Source organism: Symphalangus syndactylus, chromosome 9, assembly GCF_028878055.3.
Source record: "Symphalangus syndactylus isolate Jambi chromosome 9, NHGRI_mSymSyn1-v2.1_pri, whole genome shotgun sequence".
In the NCBI taxonomy this organism is placed as follows: Eukaryota; Metazoa; Chordata; class Mammalia; order Primates; family Hylobatidae; genus Symphalangus; species Symphalangus syndactylus.
In genome coordinates this window covers 27,763,411-27,789,000 of record NC_072431.2, presented here as the reverse complement: position 1 = coordinate 27,789,000, position 25,590 = coordinate 27,763,411, and the positions used below count along the sequence as shown (strand labels likewise).

The following is a 25,590-nucleotide window of genomic DNA, read 5'->3' as shown; positions in this document are numbered from 1 at the left end:
TACCTATGCCACCTTGTCTCATGTATTTTTACCTTTCACCCATTGCCCACTCAGATTTTAAACCTAGGAGCTATCTGTGACTTCTCCTGCTCCCTAGATCCATATGTCCTATTATGTGCTGTTCTTCAGTCTTATTACTTTATCCTATCTAAAGCATAGTGTACTATAATAAAAATATAGAATTGGCCATTAATAGATACGTGGTCTCACCCTGGCTCTGCTATGTGACCTTTCTCAAATCACTTTAGTTTCATCATCTATAAAATCAGGCAACTTAGTGACACTGAGGATAAGGAGTCTTTATTTTAGCATTATGAGAAAATTCTGTTCAAAATTCTTCAATGAACCCCTCCTTCAACTCCCCACTGAATTATCCAGACAATTTTCTAAAGACAAAATTTAACTTACTTATTTTTCCATTTAACACATTATTTCACTTTGCTCCCGAAACATTATTCAAAATTTAAAGATATACAACACTATATCCCAGGGAGGGATATAACTTAGGAATAAGAAAAATAGAAAAAAAAATCTATGCTTTCTAGGTGAAGGAGGAACAGAAGAGAAGCACTTCAAACTATTCCTGTTATGTTGAGATGATGAGCACTCTAGACATAATTACTTCAAAAAAGAAAACTACTAGAAGTTAAATAACTATGAAAAAACTATGAAGGTCATATAATAATAAACTATTGCAGGAAAGCCCATTATTTAAAAATGAAAATAATTTGGGGTATTGTCTTCTTAATGCTTACTAAACCAGATTTTACTAAATTGAGGTTATATTGATGAAAGGCTTACAAGCCTTCATCATCCATGTGTCAAGTTAACAAAAAGCTCTTTGAAATCATTATTATTTAAAATCACCTCTTTTTAGCCTAGCTCTTTCAGGGCACATATAATAAGACATATGTTCAGAGTTCTTAATTTTGATTAGCAAAAAATGTATTCAACATATTTGAATATTTGAAATGAAAGCTAATGTTTTCAATTTAATGTTGTAAATTAAACATTAAAATTAAAAAGTAAAAAATAGCTATGAAAATGAAAATAGGGCTGTGTTCATCGAAGTAGATGGTGGAAAAGGGGTGAAAGATGAGGATGGAAGAATTTCTATTTTATCCAAGTTATCCATTTAAAATGCCTATCAGTCATCCAAGTGAAGATGCCAAATAAGTGGTTGACTATGGGTCTGGAGGCCAGGGGAAACGTGAGAGTTAACATATAAATTGTATTTAAAGTCATAGGAATAGATGAAATTATTTAGGGGGAAGTAAAAGTGAAGCAAATTGTTAAATAATGAAAATTAAATAATTAAGTATGAAAATATTTAATTTCTAAAATGATCAAAGATATTCAAGGTAGAGCAGCAAAATTGATCATCAAGTAAAAAATAAACCAAATATAAATCAGGGAGGGGGTAAACTATTATCTTTTTCTTTTTTAAAACGTTGGTGTGAGTATATACTGTCTTTTGCAAATCATATTGTAGTATTCATCAAATTATGAAATGGGTATCATCTTTCACTTTGTTTCTGTCCTTCTGCAATTCTTCTGGGGAAATTTCCAAAACAGAAGACATTGTACAATGTATTAGTACACTGTACAATGAACACTAGTACACTGCATAATGTATTAGTGTTTTAAGATTATTGCTTATAAGTCAAAACACTGAATGTCATATACAAAGGACAGTATGCGGGCACTACACTATATGAAATTATAAAATGATGTAGAAAATAGCAATGCAAAGTTGAATGTATATATATATACACATACACACACAAATATATATACACACACACACACACACACACACACATATATATGAAGTTTGGGTTAATGTAAAAGTATATAATTATATTCAGGTAAAACAGAAAGTGAGCAATAGAGGTTGCATTTTAGATGAGCTTTTTTCTCTTACCATATACACTGTCTTATTTTTCAAAAGCAGTGTAACAAAAGGAAATGGAACAATTGTCCAAAATTAGGCTGCAGAATAAATGAATCCTCCAAAAGTAGAACAATTAAAAAATAATTTTGGCACATTTCTGGAATTTATTGCACAATTATTTATTGAGTGGCTACTATGTGCCAGGTATAATTCCAAATATCGGGGATGTAGGCGTAAATAAGAAGTATAAGATCTCTGCTATCATAGGTTTTACAGTCCAGTGGTATAATAAAAATAACAAAATGTTTAAATGTATATACAGTCATGCACCAAATAACAAAGTTTGGTTCAACGACAGACCATGTATACAATGGTGATCTTATAGGATTATAATGGAGCTGAAAAATTTCTGTCACCTAGCAACATTGTAACCCTTGTTAATGTCCTATCAAAAGGCATTACTCATATGTTTGCGGTGATGCTGGTGTAAACAAACCTACTGCTCTGCTAGTTGTACACAAAGTATTGCACATACAATTGTGTACAGTACATAAAACCTGATAATGATGATAAATGACTGTTACTGGCTTATATACTTACTACACTATACTTCTTATCATTATTTTAGACTGTATTCCATTTACTTATTAAAAAAGAAAAGTTAACTGTAACACAGCCTCAGGCAGGTCCTTCAGGAAGTAATCCAGAAGAACACATTGTCACCACAGGAGAGGATAGCTCCATGTGTATTACTGCCCCCAAAGATCTTTTAGTAGGACAAGATGTGGACAGGGAAGACAGTGGCACTGATGATACCATCCCTGTGTAGGAGTAGGCTAATGTGTGTCTTAGTTTTTAATTAAAAAGTTTTAAAAGTAAAACAAAATGAAAAGAAACTAAATAGAAAAAAAGCAACAAACAACCCCATTAAAAATGGGCAAAGGACATGAACAGACATGCCTCAAAAGAAGACATACATGCGGCCAACATATATATGAAAAAACATTCAACATCACTAATCGTTAGAGAAATGTAAATCAAATCCACAATGAGATATCACCTGACACCAGTCAGAATGGTTATTAAAAAGCCAGAAAATAACAGATATTGGAGAGGTTGCAGAGAAAAGGGAACATTTATATATTACTGGTGGGAATGTAAATTAGTTCAGCCACTGTGGAAAGCAGTGTGGAGATTTCTCAAAGAACTTAAAACAGAACTACTATTTGACCCAGCAATCTCGCCACTGGGTATATACACAAAGGAAAATAAATCACTTTACAAAAAAGACACATGTACTAGTATGTTCATCACAACACTTCAAAATGGCAAAGACATGGGATCAACATATATGCCCATCAATGGTGGACTGGATAAGTAAAATGTGGTATATATACACTATGGAATACTATACAGTTGTAAAAAGGAAGAACATTATGTCCATTGCAGCAACATGGATGTAGCTGGAGGCTAAATTAATGCAGAAACAGAAAGCCAAATACTGCTTGTTCTCCCTTATGAGAGGGAACTAAACATTGAGTAAACATGGACATAAAGATGGCAACAATAGACACTGGGACTCCCAGAGGGGAGAGGTTGGGAGGGGGAATGGGTTGAAAAACTACCTATCAGGCACTATGCTCACTATCTGGGATCATTCATACACCAAACCTCAACGACATGCAAATTACCCATGCAAAAAACCTCTACACATATCCCCGAATCTAAAATAAATGCTGAAAAGAAACAAAATTAAGAAAACAGTGTACAGAATAAGGAAAAAGAACATATTTTTGGACAACATATTAGTGTTTTAAGCTAAGTGTTTAAAAGTCAAAAGAGCCAAAAAGTAAAAACATTAAAAAATAAATGAAGCAAAAAGTTATACTAACCTAAGGTTAATTATTAAAGAAAGAAAGTTTATTTTTATACAATTAGTGTGCCCTAAGTGTACAGTGTTGATAAAGTCTACAGTAGTGGACAGTAATGTCCCAGACCTTCACATTCACTCACTACTGAATCACTGACTCACCCAGAGCAATTTCTAGCCCTGTGAATTCTATTCATGGTTAGTTCCCTAGACAGGAGTATATTATATTATATTACATGTTATACGTGTATTATATATACAGGAGTATCATTTTTTATCTTTTATTCTGTATTTTTAATATTTTTAATGTACCTTTTCGTTTTGATATGTTTAGATATACAAATAGTTAACATTGTGTTACAACTGCCTACAGTATTTAGTAAGGTAACATGCTGTACAGATTTGTAACTTAGAAGCAATAGGTTACACAAAGGGCCTAGGTGTGTATTAGGCTATACCTACCAGGTTTGTGTAAGTACACTCCATGATGTATGCACAACGACAAAAACACCTAATGCTGCATTTTTCTGAATATATTCCCATCATTAAGCAAATGACTGTAAAATACGCATGACTGTAAATAGTGAGTTGATAAATGACAGAAAAGAACATCTAGAAAATATTTTAAAATTTTTAAGTAGGAAAATTCAAAATCATAGCTTTAAATAAAAATCATGCATTTAACCTGAATGCCCATTTATAAAAAACACTTTACGTAAGAAAATAAAGTTAATCTAGGAATAAAGAACTTTTTTAAAATTTTGAGTTGTTTATGGATTAATACTCTATGACATAACCAAACTAAATAAGATAACATTGGAAGTAAATTTCTCACCTATGTTTGAAAATCCATCTCCATTTAAACTTATGTAACTAGGGAATTAAGTTATAAGGAAAACTTTCACAATTTGGATTTTTATTGTATCTTTATACATTTTTGATTGTCAATTTTACCATTAAAATTAAATATTATTAGTTGAAAAGTCTGATGTGCCATATTTTTGAAATGATTTATTAAATTATAGTTGCTTATAGGTATTTTATATTTGCTGATTAGGTGAATTATATATTTCTTATTATTTTAATTTCACCAACAGTTTTCCTAAAGGCAATACTTATTTTAAAAAATAAGTTCCCTCTCATAAGGGAGAACAAGTAGTAATTGGCTTTCTGTTTCTGCATTAATTTGGCCTCCAGCTACGTCCATTTTAAAAAATAAAATAAAGATATTTCAGTATCTTACTAGTAATGGGAGGTTGATTATTTACTATCCCAAATGACTGTCATTAAGAAAATGAAAATGTTATACATTAGTATTTCATTAATATTTGACATTAATAACCATATAAATATTAACCTTTAAAAGTTTACTGAAACACATCTGGAATTTAACAAAGTGTAGTATTAGTCACAAAACTATATTCTTTTCATATATATGAGTGAAACAGTTCATTTATAATATTTAATAAATCATATATAAAAACATACTAATTTTTAAAATTCTGTTACTCAGCTGAAAGCAATTTGAAGCCAGGTAATAAAAAGGAACATTTTCTTTTTCAAAAATATTTTTAAAGAGTAATTGAATAAGAAATATGAGCTAAACCAAACACCAATAAAATGAATTATACAGCATTAGGTTCAGAATAAACAAAAATGATCAATTTATTGTCTCCGGAAAAATTCAATGATAAAAAATTAGAAAAACTAATAACCCAAAAAGCCAATTATAAATTTCTGAGGTCAAAACAAGGAAAAACACTTTTTTTATTCCAAAGCAAGAGGGTATCAAACTCCCCAGTTTTACAAAACTACTTTTATCTCAGAGAATACTGTGAAGACATTCATGTATCTAAGCATTCTTTAAAAAAATAAAATGTTTAAAATAAACTTGATAACTATCCAATTTTACTACTTTAGATATTTTCAATTTTATATGGCTTTGCTTGAAAAATGAAAAATTCTATTGAACTGTATACACACACACACAAAGCAAGAAGATAACTACACATTGTGGAATAAGGAGATATTAAGTGGTTTGGTTATATAAAGGCATGCATAATATTCTGTCTTGAGAACATGTTGTGTGCAAGAATTACTGCAGCTATGGCTGCGGGGAAAACTTTGATGAAACAGAGAAACCACCTTTGCCTACTAAGTGGTCCAGAGAATCTTACAAATCTACCTAGTATGAGCCAATACTAGACACAGCATTCTGTGCATTTTACCAATGCCTGAGCCATATATGGGATGTAGAAAAAGGAATGTTACAGAGCGACTATTTCATTAACTCTTTCTTTCCCCTGATGTGTACCAATTTCTTCAATCTTAAAGTCTTAGGCGTTTCATAAACTTAAAAACATCTTCATATAAAATTACACATTTAAAAGGGATTTTGGGAGGTCACATAACCTGATATTTACCAAATATTGTGTTATAATACTAACCTGAAAACATTACTGGTGTGCTGCTTTCAGTGGTATTGTTAACTTGCCCTAAGGGAGATCCGATTCCCGTCACTGATGTGGATAATAGACTATCTACACTACAGCACACTGGCAAACTAAGAAGTCTGCAATGGAATGAGTATGGGTAGGAAGCACTTATTTAATCATATCCATAATTTTTGGCAAGAATATTGCTAAACGACCTTAAAAACTCCTAACGTAGGCTGGGCTTGGTGGCTCATGCCTGTAATCTGAGCACTTTGGGAGGCTGAGGCGGGCAGATCGCCTGAGGTCGGGAGTTCAAGACCAGCCTGACCAACATGGAGAAACCCCATCTTTACTGAAAAAAAACAAAAATAAAAAAAAAAGAGCCAGGCATGATGGCTCATGCCTGTCATCCCAGCTACTCGGGAGGCTGAGGCAGGAGAATCTCTTGAACCTAGGAGCGGGAGGTTGAGGTGAGCCGAGATCGCGCCATTGCACTCCAGCCTGGGCAACAAGAGTGAAACTCCGTCTCAAAAAACAAAAACAAAAACAAAAACACCCCACAGAACTCCTAATGTAATCTGCATATAAAAATCTCTAAGAGAACCTCTAACTGTATTTAGTAATAGCCAAAAGTATTAAGCTAAGGTTAATTTATTATTGACAAAAAGATTTTTTTTTGTAAATTCAGTGTGCCCTAAGTGTATAGTGTTTATAAAGTCTACAGTAGTATACAATAATGTCCCAGGCCTTCACATTCACTAATTATATCTAAAAGGATAATCATCCTTTGTGTAACCCTTCATAGATTTAAGTTGTATTAATTAGTAAACACCAACTATTTTCAATGCTGAAACTAATACCTACCCTTCAACTTTTGTACAAATTTAGTATTTTTCAAATCACAAAGTATGTATGTTGTTTCATGGTAAAGTCTTGATGAATTAACACTTGAAAAAAAAGAGACAGTGTCATATAGTACACAATTATCAATTTATTATAAACTAATGTGCTCTTATCCTGTGATAGTGTTTCCCAAACATTTCAAGAGGCGTCATGAAATATTTTATCTGACTGTTCAAATATAGATGCAAAATCTCATAATAGGTCTATTAATTAAGAATCTACATAGGTAATTTTGATATAAAGCTAGAGTTGAGTATTTTTCATGTTTTAACTCTAAAGGATAAATAAAAATATTACATATGTTACATAATCATTTAATCTGGCATAACTTTAAAATATGAAGCAATTGCCACTCCCTTTGCCAGTCAGTAAGTGCGTCCTCTAGGCCTGAAGCCTTTCCCCAGTGAGTCTTCTTGACCTCAATAAGGCATCAAAAGAGTAGGAAATCAAGATGCCAAGTAGCTTAAATGCACATGTAATGTCAAAGACAACCAATTTTCCACTTGGGAAATTACTGCTTTCTCTCCCTTAAAACATTGCATATACCGCAACTGAAATAAGGATTTTTTTCCATTCTCTTTTGTATCCTGTTACATTTTAAAAACAAAGTAGAGATATAAGAAGGGAAATGTGGTGATTTTCATATTCCTTGTCATCACTCTAATAATACATGAACAAAGTTTTTTGGCTATTAAAGATGGGGCCAAATGTTTCTTAGCAACTGAATTTTCTTCATATTGTATGACACTATTCTAGGCTAGTTTCTGCAGATCTAACTCAGCATTTTAAATAGCTTCACCACATATTATTCTGCAATATCAGAATTTATTTAATCACTCTCCTGTGATTAAGGGTGAAATTGCTTTCCAACTTTTGCCACACATACGTTCTTTTGTTTGTTTCTAAGTATTGGTGCAGTAAGTTTTACAGGATAGATCTCAAAAGCTGGAATGTAGCATTTCTTATATCAACATTGTATGAGCATGTTTATTTCTTGTATCTTTGCCAGCACTTTAGATTTATAAACACACACACATCTTGAATTTCTGATACGTGTATTATACACAAACATAAAGTTTTGTCTATCTGATATAAAGTAGTGCAAATGTGTGATGTTGATTCCAATTTCCCTGATGACTGGTGAGTTAAACATGTTTTTATATCTGTATTGGACATTTCCATTCCCTCCTCCATAAATTGTCTTTTCATTTTTATATTGGGTTTTCATATGAACCTGGGAGTTCTCTGTATAGCCGAGATACTAATTAACTGTCATGTGTTCAACATATTTTTTCCAAATGTACTGTTTTCTTTTGCTTATTAATGGCATATTCTGCCATACCAAAAATAATAAATGTTTATATACTCAAATCCGGTAACTTTTTATGTTTTGGATTTCCTCCTTGCTTAAGTCATCCTTGATTTCGTACACCATAATTTCAAATAGGCTTGCAGTTTCAATCTTGAATGCATTGAGATTTATTTCTGCATATGGTCTGAGGTAGAAATTTATTTTCTTTCAGGTGGACAGTCAATATACCAGCACCATTTATAAAATAAAACATCCTTTTTAATAATGAATTAAAATTACACTTATATATTACTTTGGACCAGGCAGTGTTCTAAATATTTCTCATGTATTCATTCATTTAAAAGTCATGACAACTCTGCGAGGTAGGTAGTCACATTTTACAATGAGAAAACACGCATGGCAAAATAAAAAAATGTGGCCTCACACATTATAAAATTCGAATGTAACAAAGATTTGATTGGAAGCCAGGTATTATGGCTCAAGAGCACAATTCTCCAAATCCCTAGATCACACTGTTTTTCTTTAGCATACATTAAGTTCCCATATATAGTCATGTGCTGCATTGTGACGTTTTCACCAATGACAGGCCACATATATGGCAGTCCCATGAGATTATAATGGAGCTGCAAAGTTCCTACTGCCTAGTGATGTAGTAGCCAAAGCATTACCTTTTCTGTTTAGATATCTTTAGATATACAAATATCACTGTTACAATTGCCTGCAGTATTCAGTATAGTAACAGGCTGTATAGGTTTGTAGCTTAGGAGCAACAGGCTGTGTATTGTAATGGGCTATACCATCTAGGGTCATGTAAATACACTCTTATGATGTTCACACAACAATATCACTTAGGATACTTTTCTCAGAACATATCCGTGATGCATGACTTTACTTGGATCTATTTCAGAAATGTCTATTTACCTCATTTATCAATTGCATCTATTTGTATGCCACTTTTATTGTGACACATTTATAGTAAATTTTAATGCTGGGTGACCTCAATATTACTAGTTTCTTGATATTTCTTTTATGAGTTGACTGATGGTAATTATCAGGGATTTGTTTCTATATGAATATTAAAATAATTTTCTCTCTCAAATGATCTCAGAAAAATGGGAACATGATGAAAATTGTAATATATTTATATTTTAATTTAAAAAGGATTGATATTCCTATATTAAATCTTCCCCACAAAAATTATAATAAGTCTATCCATTTATTAAGGGAGTGTTTCATGCCTTTATATAAAAATTGTATATTACTTAATATGAATTCAGTGTTTTTGGTTCAATTTATTCCCAAGAATGTTTGCAATTTTGATATGTATATGATACATACTAGGTTGAGCCACAGGAAATTATAATCAAATATCAGCAATTTTGTAACTCTCATCCTAATGATAAGCAATGCACATAAAATCTAATATACATAACAAAATAAATAAGTTCATTAAAAATGGATGTCATGATATTTCTAGGACCTTCTTATATATTTCTGCTGAACATTATCTTGATATCACACAAACACAATACACTAATCACACATACGCTGAAAGAATACAAATTAATTCTTCTCTTTTTTTGAGATGGAGTCTTGCTCTGTTGCCCAGGCTGGAGTGCAATGGCGTGATCTCAGCTCACTGGAACCTCCGCCTCCCGGGTTCAAGCAATTCTCCTGCCTCAGCCTCCTGAACAGCTGGGATTACAGGCACGCACCACCACACCCAGCTAATTTTTGTATTTTTAGTAGAAGATTTCACCACGTTGGCCAGGCTGGTCTTGAACTCCTGACTTCAAGTGATCCACTCGCCTCGGCCTCCCAAAGTGCTGGGATTACAGGCGTGAGCCACTGCACCCGGCCCTAATTTTTATATTTTGTTGGAGAATTATGATAATATTCGTATTTGAGACAAGTGCCCAGCTGGTTTTCAAATTGTGCTCTGAATACTGTAAGGCATAAAATAGACGTCAAGCTAAGAAGGCTATGTTCTTTTAGCTTAATCTCTTCATTCAACTAAAAGTATTCTTTTCTAGTTGGTTTATATTTTTAGAGAGAATTCTATGCAAAATTTCATTGCAAATATTGTAAAAAAAAAAAAAAAAGAATTTTAGAACATATAGACTTGTAAGCCTATTCTTTCAACTAACGCTAGTCATTCAACAAATATTTACTGAGGACCTATTATGTTCCAGGCTAGTGCTTCACATACATCAGAGAATAAAACAGAAAAAAACCCTATCCTCATGCAATTCTAAGAAACACAATACACAATACACATGATAATAAGCCAAGTATACAGTATTCATGAGGCAATGGAAAAAAGCCTAAAAAACAGCAAGATAAAGGGAATCAGGAGTACGGGGGGGGAAGGGGGAGGCCAGGTTGCCATATAAGGAGGTCAGGTAAGTCCTATGGAGAAGGTGAATTTTGAACAGACTAGAAAGTTATGAAGATGTTAGCCAAGCAGATCTCTATGATAAGAGAATTTCATGCAGAGAATAGCAAGAGAAAAATACTGAGGTTAGGGTATGCCTGATGTCTGCAAGGGGCAACAAATGTCAATGTGGTTGGGCCAACATGAGTGAGGAGGCGAGTGGCAGGAAATAAAGAGATAATGTGGCAAAGGCCTTTATAAGGCCATTTTGGAGATGTTGGCTTTTACTCAGCGAAATGGTAAACTATTTCAGGTGGCAGCAAAGAAATAAAAAACTGAGTTATTTTAAAAGGAACAGGTTAGGGGTAGTTTTTGGACTTACTGCATGTAAGATATCAATTAGGTATGTAAGTGGAAAGCCTGAGTGGGGAACTGAACATAGTCTGGAGTCTCACTGTGAGAACTGGACCAGAGATAAAGGTGAACACAAGTTATGTGGGGCCTGAAGCATATACAATTTTAGAGGACATCTTTGGGAAAACAAAATTTAAAATTATGGACATAAAATTAGGTAATAAGTCTGCACATGTGAGGAATAATAAAGATTAAGCTTCTTTAGTTCATGGTTGCTATGGTTTAAATGTTTTTGTCCATTCCAAAATTCATGTGTTGGAAACTTAATCCTCAATGCAACAGTTTTGGGAGGTGGGGCCTTTTGGGAGGTGTTTAAGTCATGAGGACTTGATTAATAACACTACAAAATGAGCTTTCAGGAGTGAGTTTTCTCTCTTCTCCTCTTCTGCCACGTAGGAACACAGTGTTCATCCCCTTTTTGTACTTCTGTCTTCTGCGATTTCAAGACACAGCAAGAAAGCCCTCATCAGATGCCAGTGCCTTGATCTTGGACTTCCCAGCCTTCAGAGCTGTGAGAAAAAATGTTCTGTTCTTTATAAATTACCATCACAGGTATTCTGTTACAGCAGCACAAAATGGACTAAAATGGACTAAGATAACAGTACATTTGTCCCACAATGGAGACGTAAATTTTACAGATGTCAGCATATAAAAGCCAAGGTAACGGAGAAAGAAGACTCAGAAGAATTCCCAAGTACTGAGACCTGGAGCACTTCATCATTAAGTAGATAGGAATAAGGGAATAAACTAGCAAAGGATTCTGAGAAGAAGCAAAATTGAACCATGCAGGAGGAAAACCAAACATGTGTAGTATCCTGGAAGCCAAGTAAACAAAGTATACCAAGGAGGTGGAAGTGATAAATTTTAACAAATATTGTTGGTAGATAAAGTAATATGTAGACTAAGAACAGACTACTGGAATTAGCAAAGTGCTCATCACTGATATCCTTGGCAAAGAGTTTTGGTGGAATGGCGGAGGCAAAAATGTGACTGAAGTGGATTTAAGAATGGGAATACAGACACTGGGAAATAGAGAGTAGAGATAATACTTTTGTAAGTTTTACGACAAAGGAGTAGAAGAAATAGGGCATTAGCTTGTGGGGGAAGTGACACTAAGAAAGTTTTGTTTGGTTTTCTAAGATGAGAGAAAAAACAGTTGCACACTGATGGGAATGATTCTGTAGAGAGCAAAAACTTGACAGAAGAAGAAGAGAGAGAACGTAGAATTGCTGCAGGAATGTTCTTGAGTAAAGGAAGAATGAGGTTTAATGGACAACTGAAATGAATGGTTTTAGACAAGAGCAGGGAAAATTTACCTATAGTAATTGATGAGAAGGTAGACTGTGGGTATAAATGATGCTTCATTAAGTATTTGTTGGTATGAGTTTGTGGAAGTTCACTTTTGATTGCTTCAATTTTCTCAGTGAAGTACGAAAGGAAGTAAGGTCATTAGCTGGGAGAGAATAAGAAGCAAGAAACATTGTGGGGGTTGTGGTAGGGACAATTCTTTGAAAACTTCCATGATCTCTACCCACTGGTGTTACAACCTGTACAATCTTCTCCCCTTGAGTGTGAGTGGGACACATGACTTACTTCTCACTACAAGAATATGGCAAAAGTGATGCAATGTCATTAGCATGATTAAATTATGTTGTAGGGTAGAGGTGGTGAGAACGTTACTCCTGTGATTTGGTTCAATATGTAAGACTCCATTTTTGCTGGCACACAATGTAGAGAGATTCTCCTACTGGCCTTGCAAGAAGCAAACAGCCAAGTTTTGAAGGCCCTGTGGAGAGGGTCATGTGGTAGGCAACTGTGGGTGGCCTCTAGAATCTGAAAGTTGCCTGTAGCCAATAGCCAGTTATAAGTTGTGGCCCTCAGTCAAACAGGTTAAAAAAAAAAAAAAACCCTCACAAAAATTGAATGCTGCCAACAATCTGGATGAACAGGGAAGCATATTAGTCAGACCTATAGGTGAGAATGCAGCCCAGCCAACACTGATTGCAGCCCTGTGAGGTCACAAGTAAAGGGCTCAGCCTGCCTGGCTTAAGTCATGCATGGGCTCTTGACCTACAGAAATTATAAGAAAATAAATGTGTGTTGCTTAAGCCACTAAGTAAGTTTGTGGTAATTTGTTATACAGCAAATGAAAATTAATATAGGATTGAAAAGAGAGGAGAACTTTTGAAATAGTCATCTAGAGAATAAGAGAATAAGAAAGTCAATGAGCTTATGAATGACAGAATTACGAATCCATTTGTGACTTGTGGTCATGAATTTAAAATGGGACCAATTATTTTTATTTTTATTTTTCTGCAACCATAGTAAGGGTACTATATATAAGCTATCTGTTTTCATGTGTTTTATACAATTTGATAAATGCTTATAATTTCAAACTTATCAGTAAATAAACAAATGTTTCTAAACATATATTTCTGAAATCATTCTTTTATTCTTTTCATGAAATTTCAGAAAAATTCCAGAAGAGCTAACAAGGACTAAGGTTAAAACCAAAATTTAATTTTTGGTACCACTGATTAACAAAACCATTTTGTTGAATCTTAATGGAGTGACTGAGTAACTTAGTATTAATAACTTAGAACTGATTGAACGCTACTGATTCTGTTTAAGTTTTATTTGAAAGTTAAAACATGTTGCTTTAAATAATTTGATTTACTATATTTTTATATCTGCTTCATATTTAAAACCCCATGTGTAGAAAAATATCAAACTTGTACCTTACAATATGAAACACGCACAGAAATACAAGTTGTAAAACTGTTAGTTCTTATAATGTTTCTTCTTCAGTAGGGGAAGAAGAGCAATTTTATGTACTTTTAGACAACAAGTAACTGAGTACTCTTACTAGAAAATAATTGTAAAGTAATTTAAGCAGACAGGCTTTAATCACAGAAATATTTTAGAGTTGAAAAAACAGCCAATACTAATACTAGAATCTTTCCAAAGGCAAAACTCAAAAGCTTTAATAAGCCATTTGCTTTATTATTTACTATGTTAAAGAATAATCTTTTTCATTATCACTTGACAGATAAGAAATTAAATAAACATAACCTAACATTTATATGATGTTTATTACATTCAAGACACTGTTCTAAGAAGAGGTAACTGTTCTTCATTTCTTATGTCAATCCTATGAGGCAATATTGTTTGAATTTCACAGATGGGAAAACTGAGACTTAAGGTAACACACAAGACTGGAGAGCAGTGGCATGATCATGGCTCACTGCAGCCTCGAACTCCTGGCCTCAGGCACTCCTTCCACCTCAGGCTCCAGGTAGCTAGGATTATAGGCAAGTGCCACCATGCCCAGTTAATTTTCAAAATGTATACATTTTTAGAGACAGGGTCTCGGCTATGTTATGTTGCCCAGGATGGTCTCAAACTCCTGGCCTCAAGTGATTCTCCTGCCTCGGCCTTCCTAAGTATTGAAATTACAGGTGTGAGCCACCATGCCATCATTTTATAAGGCTTCTCATATAGTCTTTCAGTTTTAAGGAGGAAATTATTATAGGACAACATTGTAGTCAGAGTCTGTCAGTGTGACCTATGGAAACGTGTTAAGGGGTCTCAAGGTTAATAAAGTAAAATTCGGTATGTACTGAAACATGTCATCATTTTTAAAAGAATAAAAAGTATTTTTAAATATTGGAAATGCAGATCAAACTTACTCCTTGAATAGTTTTCTGTGTTTTTTATTTTTGGTTTTCTGAATATTGACAATCCATTAGTTCTTTTTATTACAATTAGCTTAAGATGATCATATTAGAACCTATTTTCTTATCTTGGTTATATACTTCCAGATATAAGTCAGTATAGCAAAGCTAAATTAATTGGGACTATCGACAAGAAACAAATGAACAACAAAAAACACATTTCCTTCTGCCCTACCACATGATTAGAATCTACTGGAAAATACTGTTGCGGAGAAAATAATTACAAACTATTAATAATATGAAAGATTGATGATTACAATTCTTTCAATGAATTATGGATTTTGTTTTGTTCTTCTCTTATATCTTGCTTCATGATATCCAGGAGATATTATGCTTCTTTGTACAAGAACAGAAGAAAACAGAGTATAAGTAACAACATAACAGAGTATAGTGGACAGAATATAAAATTACAAATGACCTATTATTTCAAAATAGCAAAATTTAGATTTGGCAAGGGTAAATGTAGTACTTTAGAGGGTAAAAATACAATATTAGTGAACTAAAATATAATATATAATTCACCTTTTAAAGAAACCATTTTATAAAGATTCACAAGTTCATATAAGAATAAATGAAAGAAAATACAAATTTAGCTTCAAAGGCAAAATTATTAAGGAGGTTTTCTTTTCTAGATCCAAGGTTTTTTACCTTGAGAAAAATCATTCGTTTTATTTGTATCGTGGTTGTGTTTGTCATGTTTACATTTGGAAAAGACTGAACGATAAAGTACAAAAGAAATATTAAAAACACAAAATCAGTTGTTTTCCTAAAAGGTTTTTATACCATATAATTAAAACTCAGTAAAAGATAAGGTATGTAGAGTAAAACTGTAAGTATACTTTTAAACTTCATGCATTTGTAATACAAGCTTGGTTGTCACTTTATGTAGTACCATTTCCTTCAAAGAGAAGTGCTGGGTTTTACCACTGGAGATGTGTACTTTACTAACCACTTTACTGGGCCTAAAAATGTTTGCATTATAAAATGCTTTTGTTTGAAGGGAACGCTATTGCATAAAATGAAAATCAAACCTGTAGTATAAAATAGCATCCTAAATGTTAGTTTAGCTTCCAGTTATTATATTTAAATCTTTCTTCAGGTTGCAAAAGTATTAGGATCAACAAATCAGCAAAATAGTTCTGACAGTCTTATAGCAGATAATACGCAAAAGCCACATTTAATATATTTAGCAAATATAGTTCAAAGTTAATAATTTGTTAGTCAACTATATGAAAAATATATTAAACAGATAAGCTTATTTTAATATTTAAATAACCCCATAAAGCCTTTTATTTAAAAAAGCAAAAATATTAAAGAAAATAACATTTCTCACCTAAATGAAGTTCAACTCACACAAAATAAAAATGTGTTTAATAATTTTAATAAATATATTATTCAACATTGTCAAATTAAAGTACAGTATGGCTCTGAATTACACAAATATTTTAGATGATCTTCTTATATTTGTCAAAAATAACTACATTTTTGAAGAATGACCTACAAACAGTACCAAAACAATCATAAATCAAACTAATAAAATATATTCTACTTGCAAAGTTTGTCAGTAGAGCAATGAAAATGCTTAGCATTTTTTTAAAATACTAAGAAAACACCATCTCCTGAGTTGTTAAACATTAAAATTACCACAAATACCAATTTTCAGTTTCTTTTAGATTGCTAGAAATGCTTTTTTTCATCAATAGTTGAAAGTTGTTTACATCATAAGGCATGTCTCAAATAAAAAGCAAATAAAATTGCATTCACTTTTAAAGATATACCTTTGCTCAATTTATGCATTTTTTTTTTTACATCTATTATATCCTTAACTTACATATGAAAAATTCTAGAAAGATACAATAAGGGAGATTAAAAATACCAATTCAATAAATAGCCTTCAGTGCTCCATTAGGTAGTCACAATTTTAAGGAAAAATAATAAAAAATTATAGTAGTTTAATATCTGAATATAGTATTTGTTATCTAAAATTAAAAATGCATATAAAATTTTAGAAATAATTGATATTTCTTTCTTAGGTTATTTGGAATCTGATTATGGTGCATATATGTGAATGAACGAATAAATCCTTAACCCACCATTATCTTTTTCTCCAGTTTGCAGGCAATCACCCGTGAAAAGTATGGTGTAGATGACAGGATGATACTGTACCTGATTAGCTCTGGAGGTGGTCATGGGATCAGATGGAGAGGACTTGGTGGTAGTTGGGGAAGATGGCAATGTCTGGGAAACAAAGCAGTTCAGGAGCAAATCAACCTTTATAAGCCTTAAACTGATTATTTAAATAAAACAAAATAAAATAAAATGTAATATAACGAGAACAAAATCCTATGAACAAATTTTTCTCCTATCATTTGAATTTAATGGATTTTAACATCAATTAAGTAACTAATGCATGTAAACATGCATGCATAAGCATGTAAAAATAAATTCATGACTTGAAATCATGACGGTGACTGATAAAAATTCACATGAGTACTAAAAGTATCCTGACCATATTCATGAATAGCAGTTTCATTTCTTTCCCTCTTGTTTTCTTGGGGAAAAGAGATGTAAAAAAAAAAAATTCAAGAAGTTCAATGAATAAAACCAAAAGAGTCACTTTCCTATCAATGAATACAGTCGGAGATTTGAAGAAGTGGTGAAATGAAGTTTACTTTGGCATAAAATTATCCACCTACTTAATATGTTGAACATCACCAACAAGTTGATTCCACATGAATTTAGGGATCCATACTTAAAAGCAATTAAATTTGAAGTTCTGAGTTCTTAATATCACATTATCTTCTAAAATATTAATTTTTAATAAATTTAAGGCCCGTCTGAAAATGTAAACATTAACCTCATATTAATAAACAGGTAACTAATAGCATTCTAACAATTTATCATAATATTTTTATCATTTATCTTAAACAGTAAATTCAATATAGATGAAGAGTATAATATAGCATCATCAGCTGTGTTAAAAATAAACACAAAAATATTAGGAATCATATTTATTGTTCACTTCTAAACATATACACTTACTATATATATATAATATGTTGTATAAGGCCATCTACACATGTTGAACAATTCATTAAGATATTTTAAAAAGTTCTTACGTCTAACAGAAAAACCTTAAAAGTGTAAGATGTTAAGAATTTTTTTAAGTGTCATATGTTCACTAAGCAAAATAGCATTGCTTATGTTACGTCCTCAATAGATAATATTTCTAAATAGGTGAAATGGGATAGGTTTTTATATTAAAGACACACTTGTATATGGACATTGTTTTATATTATATTAATATATATTTGTCAAAATTACTCAGATATGAGCAAAAGCATAACTTTAAAGGTTCAGCAGTATCAGGAAAAGCAGACGAAATTACTTGAAGTGGTATTTTTGCATTTAACATTTCAAAAGTTGTAATTTGGGTACAATAAAGCCATTAAGAATTTAAAAAAAAAAAAGAATAAGAAATTTCCAGGCTTCTGGTTAATTCACTACCCTCCAGTAACAAAATACTACTGGTTCTAACAGCATACCACGTTTTATATAGTCCACTCCTCAAATAATTCCTGATTCTTCTAAAGTTAAAACCTAAATACTTCTAGGAAACCTACAACTAATAGTGAGTCAAACCAAGATTTTTACCAAATCATATAAAAAAAGGGTAGGAGAGCTATAGTAATCAGTAAATCCTCAAAATTTTAAAAAAGTTTTAAATCTTTTGTTTTCTATTTTTGTTTTTTATAATTAATTCTTGCTATTTCTCAAGAAAGACTTCATTTCCAATCATTAAAAATTTCCCTAATATTTTATTTTCCATGCAATACTTTGCTGAGACATATGCTAATGACTCCATGCTACGATTGTTCTATGAATTGAACAGTAAAGGTTTTATTTTTCTACTACTGGTTACAACTGTTACGACAGAGGATACCTGGGAGTAGTTAACATACATGTAAAAATCTGTTCTGTACTAATCTCAGATTAATAATGAGTCTGGTGACTAAGTACATGTTAAATAAATCTAGAGATCATTTCCCCCAATATAGGTTAGAATCCATGTTGATTAACCTACAGAAGCACGATTCTATGTGTGTTGAGCTCTTCTATTTCCATTAGAAGAACTATCTAATGGAAAATAATTCTGAAGTACTATAGGTTTAATATGACATCCACCTTGTCTTGGATACAAATTCTCAACAAGGTCTTAACTGCAAAGAACTATGTAGAAAAAGTTTAATTGCAAATTGAACTTTTAATTAAAATTAAAATTTAATATCAAATGGCTCAGAATTTGTAATCACTTAGATTAATACGATCTGTCAATTTTTATTGCCTTTCTTTTTGCTTGGCATATACATAAAATACTGGACATGTATTAATAATTGATACAACTTACATTCATCAAAATTATCCGTGATAATTGTGATGCTGTTTCATTCCCACAGGAATAAAATCAATGATTTTAAATTTCTAGACAATATCAATGTGCCTAAGATAATTAAAGTTTTGGTTGGTAAACATCATAATCTGTTAAGAGGTTACATTTTAATATATTTAATAAACAAGTAAAAATTATGTAAGTTTGGGTTTCAAGTTATAAGAGTGTTGAAATGTTACAGTAAGTTGTCTCTATATTTTCTTAGTTTAAATTATTAAAATAATGAAAATGTAATGAAATAAAGATGTGACGAGTTTTCCAGCTATTATTCATATAAATACTTTAAAGCACCAAAGGACCCCTGCTTTATAAATTCGATTTATAACAATAAAAATACTCTGGAAAGTTTCATTTCAGTTGATTGTTTTCTAAATACTAGGAGAAAAAGTGTTCTCATAAACAGCTAAATGTAGATATACTAAAGTAATACTTGTAAAAGATTATTAAATTAATGGAACAGGTGTGATAGTTGTTCTCAACCATATAGATAAAACCATACAGATTTCTTATAAAACAAAAATCCATAAGAAATATTTCAATGTACCATATAAATGTACAAGTTATTTCCTTAATATTTCATTTTATTATTATTATTATTATTTTATACAGACAGGGTCTCACTTTGTTACCCAGGCTGGTCTCAAACTCCTGGCTTGAAGCAATCCTCTGCCTTGGCCTCCTAAAAGTGCTGAGATTACTGGCAAGAGCCACTGCACCTGGCCTGTTTCCTTAACATTTTATAAGCAAACTGTTTACATCCATTTACTGTGCAGAGTTAAAGTTTAGTGGTTTCATGTTAAATATCCTTTAGTAAAATTTCTGATATACATCATGAAGATGTAATTAATTGAATATCCACATAACATTATATACTGATATATTAGAACAAAGTACACATTCCTACAAAAATTTTTTTCTACATTTTTCAAATAATGAATGTGAAGGACAGATTCATTTATTAGCACCATTTTTTCTTTCAAACGGAAAAGCACAATATATATTTTATCTACATTACTTGAATGGCTGTTTAATAATTCTTTAGACATGGAAGGGTGAAAATACTTAATGCAGAATAATTATTAACAATTTTAAAACAGTGGATCTTTTGGAATATAGTTTTTTAAAAAATCAAGAATTTAACAGTAGGTACTTAATTAAATGTAGACATAACTAGGCCTTTGGAAATAAGTACGATTATTACAAATTATGAGATGAATTCTTGTTAACAAATGACACTTTTGCTGGGCCAGAGAATATTATTATTAATAAACACTGTAATAAACAGAGATTGCTTTCAAGCAAGTCTGCAGTAATAGACTGTCAAGAACCTCTGATATTTATAGGCAAAGTGAAAACAGCAATGAACAACAAATCTCAATTGTAATTCAAAATCTATTACTAGTGAAGTAACATTACTGAAGTAATCACCTTCCCAAACCCCTATTTTGAGTTCTGTTAAATAAATCTGTATACTGTACCATTTGTATACATACTGTACCAAAATGAATAAAATATTTAAATATTGAACTGTCATCTTTAGTTTTTAATTTCTGACAAATATCCTCCTCTTTTTCCAACATGTGAACTGTCTTCCAGCATCTGAACTAGTCAATTCACAGTTCTCTTTTCCTATGAATAGCTGTACCTACAAGCACCCTAAGAGTCTGTCTGGATTTTTAGTGCAAGAGAGAACAAACTGCCTAAGTGACTTCTCTTTTTTTTCCCCCAAAATCTTTCAGATAAATTAAAAGTGCTCTTTAGGAAAATGTTTGGCAAATCTGTATTCCATAGGATGTCCTTTGATTAGACATCCAGGGTTTTTCATTATCTGGCTCCATACCATCTGTCTAACATCAATTTCCTCTCAACCACAACATAAATGTCCCACTTCTGCCAATACAGTCTCCTTACTATTCAACAAATATGATACCCTTCTCCCCAAATTCATATCGTTTCACCTTCCTAAAATAAGTGTTTTTCTTTCTTCTCCTCTAATTAGGCTATTCCTATACATTCTTCAAGGTCCAGTCAAGTTTTCATCTATTTACAAGACTATTAACTGTCACTCTGGCCTGTATTTCTTTTACACGCCTCTGAATTTTTTTTTTTTTTTTTTTGAGACGGAGCTTCGCTCTTGTTGCCCAGGCTGGAGTGCAATGGCGCGATCTTGGCTCACTGCAACCTCCACATCCTGGGTTCAAGTGATTCTCCTGCCTCAGCCTCCCAGCAGCTGGGACTACAGGCATGCGCCATCACACCCGGCTAATTTTGTATTTTTAGTAGAGATGGGGTTTCTCCATGTTGGTCAGGCTGGTCTCAAACTCCCGACCTCAGGTGATCTGCTCGCCTTGGTCTCCCAAAGTGCTGGGATTACAGGCGTGGGCCACAGTGCCTGGCCACGCCTCTGGATTTTTATAGCATATTGTTTACATTGTAGTTTTGGTATATAAATACAATTTTAATTTTTATAAGTTATTTTAAGTACTTGTCTCACAAACTGGTCTGCAAGGGCTACAATTTAGTATATTTTGCTACTTACTAAGAAGGCATTTAGGAAATTCATAATTATTCATGCCCATGAATAATGAACAAACAAATTAACAAGTGCTATTTTTGTCAATTTATCATGACGACAGTAAAACTCTTTGGGTTAAATGAAATATTTTTGATATCTTACTTTGACTTTTTTAAATACAAGAGAATTCTTTAAATGCCCATAACTACTTCTTCCCTGATGTAGCTTTTAGAAAAAAATACGTATATGAATTAAGAATTAAATATTCCACAAGATCTAATACATCAAGTTATATATAAGGCCATTATGCTAAATTTCATTATTCTACTATATGAAAGACCTGAGAGACCAGCAGGCACTACTTTCCCAAGAAATTATACTTGTCTGAGAACCCACTCAGTCAATAAGGGCAGTTTTCAATGGGATAAAATACCTGGTTCATTCAATTTACTTAGTTTAAAACATACATAAGAAACATACAAAATGTATTTTAATCTATTCTATTGGAAAATGATTTTAGACATAACTATTTTATACTGAATAACAGCATACTTTTTCAGAAGTAAAATTAAGGTCATTTAAATTTATATACTTATTATTTAGAGAATAATCCAGCAAAGAGTACTACGTTGGTAAAATTGGATACCTGGAAAGTCAGAGAATCCCAAACTTATAGCAAAAGGTCTGACTGATTTATAATATTTTAGAAATACATTTCACTGCTCTACTAGATTTTTCAAGTAAAATTTTCAACTTTTATAATATAAAGAAAATATGTAAGTGCTAAATACAATGTCTTACTAGATTTAGTGTTGTCTTTTTAATAAATCCTTTTAAATGATACACTGTCACGTACATTATTGATTACATGAAAATATTAAATAACCAACAACACTTCTAATTCCATGAATACCTACAAGGCTTACAAATGGATGCAAATACACAAAAGTCAATAAATCACTATTATTTTTTATACTTATCTTGAATTTAAGTAACATTATCCAAAAAGGCAAATAAAAATAAAGCAAATATTTTAAAATTCTAGTCTTCATAAATCTATACTGGCACTGGATATATGATAGCCTGTAAATCTCATACTGCCATATAGAAAACTAGAATTTTAACAATGATTCATAGACCATTATTTGGTGGTATGAGATATTTATTGTTATAAAAAATAATAATAATTCATATCACTGTCCTGAACATATTGTCAATGGTATCATACTACTACATTTTATGTTTTACTTAAAAAAAAAATCAAGATATTGGCTTCTATCCCTAAATGTTTGAATTTTCTCACAGAAATTACAAAAGAAAAGGAGGAATTTACAGGCTGGATTAAGGCAGAAAGACAATAGACCTTATACTTCAGTGCTTATTCTGTAAACTCTTAGCCCCAGATGATTTTAACCTAAGTCTTTAACTATACTTCTACTTTCAAACTCTGGACAAAGTCACAGTATTACTTTCAAGAATTCAGTCTTCAAACTATTCTTTGTATTCACTGAGGGTAAAAAAAATAAACACAACTATAAATGGCTGTGAAAAATAAAATATCCACTGATATTTACAGCTTTAAAATATTTATATTCTCCCATGTATACATTAAGGGATACTTCTTTTAAGACTTATGAAGGGTATAAACTGAACCATTTGACATTGACAAAGATTATAATATGAATATTTTTGTATAGAATAACAACTACCTACTCATGATTTAAACATAAAGGGATTTTTTTTAAAAAAGTAATTAGTATAAAATTAGACATTAGTCTATAATTTGAAAATATATTGCCTAATTATCAATTTCTATGTTTATATTTCATTATTCAACATTATATTTATCTATATATTGGTAAAATTATAAGATTCATAACACTGTTCAGTATAAGAATACTTTTTAAATTCAGAAACATGAAATTAATAAGACTTTGGGCTACATTTCAAATTTATTACAATGAACATGAGTATTCTGTAAATTAAATATTCTGTGAATTACTGAAGAATAATACATTTCTTTTGAAGCCATAGTCTGTGATAGTAAAATTAAGTCACAAATTAAGATACTAATTATAAAAAGGCAAAGGTAGAAACAATAATTATGAACATATTAAATTTATAGACGTAAAAGAGTTTACGGTGGAAGAATCCACCTTATTTAACATGAAATAATGTCATTTTCCCCCTACATCATGTCAGCCATTACTCAATCTTAAAAACTCACATCAGTTTTTCCCAAGTAAAATTTTTTACAAAAAATCTCATACATTAAAAATGAATACTACATAAGTTACACAAAACACAATAACTGATTCGTAACAAAGGACTGTATGGTAGGTACATAAATTTACTATACATTTTTCTGATAAAAAACGTAGAACATGACAATAAAATTAACAAAACAGGAGCCTCTATGCATAATAACTATCCTGAAAACTACAAATATCACTAAAAATAGGGTATTGGAAATTTTGAATGTATCATTGCAATACTTATACTTTATTTAAAAAGTGATATAATTTTAAACAGATTCAATTCCTATAAATTTGTGTCTATAAATTTAAAAAGGGCAATCACTAAGAGTCACATAAGTGCTCCTCAATGTAACACTAATAAATAATTCAACTGATCAATAAATTAATTGATCAATCTAAGGATGAGATCTTGATAGCCTTTAAATAACTAAATGACAACTCTGTTATGTTTTATGTGTGCTTAAAATAAAAGTTTTATGCTAACACTTTAAGGCTTCTTTTGCAAGGAACTTATACTATGCTGTGGATATTTCTCTTTGATTTCTCAACTAAACACTCACTTGTTTGATGCGATCTGGATTTACGGTGGTCTGGGGTTGTAGAATGCTGACTGGTTCTGTCTTGGCCACATTTTGGGGCATTTCTCGAATTTTTTCTGCAATGAATCCATGAACTGCATTCAGTGCTTCAACTGTTCCCTGGATCAAGCACACTCGCTCAGTAGTACCTGTGGATAAAACATTGATTTTCAGAAAATATTCTACATTTTGCATTAACAAAATTATTAAAAAGGATGATATCATAAAAAAATGTAAAATGCAGAACTCTAATTTAAAACATTTAATTGAACCACACGTAATATATACATGTCTCTTCTCATGATTCCTTTTATAAATTCCTTTCTAGTTGTTTTGGTCTCAAAAAGGGCATTTGGATTGCAGCTGAATCAGAGATCCAGAGAAGTTGTGAACATATCGCTGATTCATTGACATAACAAATACTTATTGAGTACTTATAAAAGAACTTAGGGTTAGAAACTGGTAACATGCCAGTAAAGATCTATAAATCCAGTTTTCACAGGGCTTATTCTTCAGGGGGAAAAAACAGACATAAAACCAGAGAATTGTAGGACATTACAATCTGAAAATAATGGTGGTAACAACATAGACGGTACAGTTGTTCCATCACTTACCACGCTCTTCCTCTAATCATAGCAACACTTGTTACCCGATATTTTACATTTATTTTTTTACTTTTTCACTAGAATATAAGCTCTACGTGGAGTGTAAATTTGTTTTGTTTTGTGCTGTAGTATCCTCAAAGTTTACAATAGCTTCTGGCACACAATAGGTACACGGTAAACATTTGTTGGATAAATGAATCAGTGCTGTCTTTATTGATGATAAAATTTTAATAAAAAGAATATTAGGA

General features: G+C 31.7%; 1 protein-coding gene across 8 annotated transcripts in view; it reads right to left on the bottom strand.

Annotated features, from left to right (window-relative positions):
* NOVA1 (NOVA alternative splicing regulator 1) overlaps window positions 1-25,590 on the bottom strand; it is a 150,679-nt gene that overhangs the window by 9,332 nt on the left and 115,757 nt on the right. For 5 of the 8 annotated variants that reach the window (XM_055291613.2, XM_055291614.2, XM_055291616.2 and 2 more), the window contains 2 exons: window positions 24,720-24,886; window positions 17,103-17,174 (listed from right to left, as the gene is read on the bottom strand). In XM_055291613.2, the coding sequence (XP_055147588.1) occupies window positions 17,103-17,174; window positions 24,720-24,886 (239 nt within the window). Of the gene's footprint in view, window positions 1-14,899; window positions 15,273-17,102; window positions 17,175-24,719; window positions 24,887-25,590 lie in introns of those variants that run through there. The other 3 variants (XM_055291615.2, XM_055291617.2, XM_055291620.2) reach the window with 2 other exon arrangements.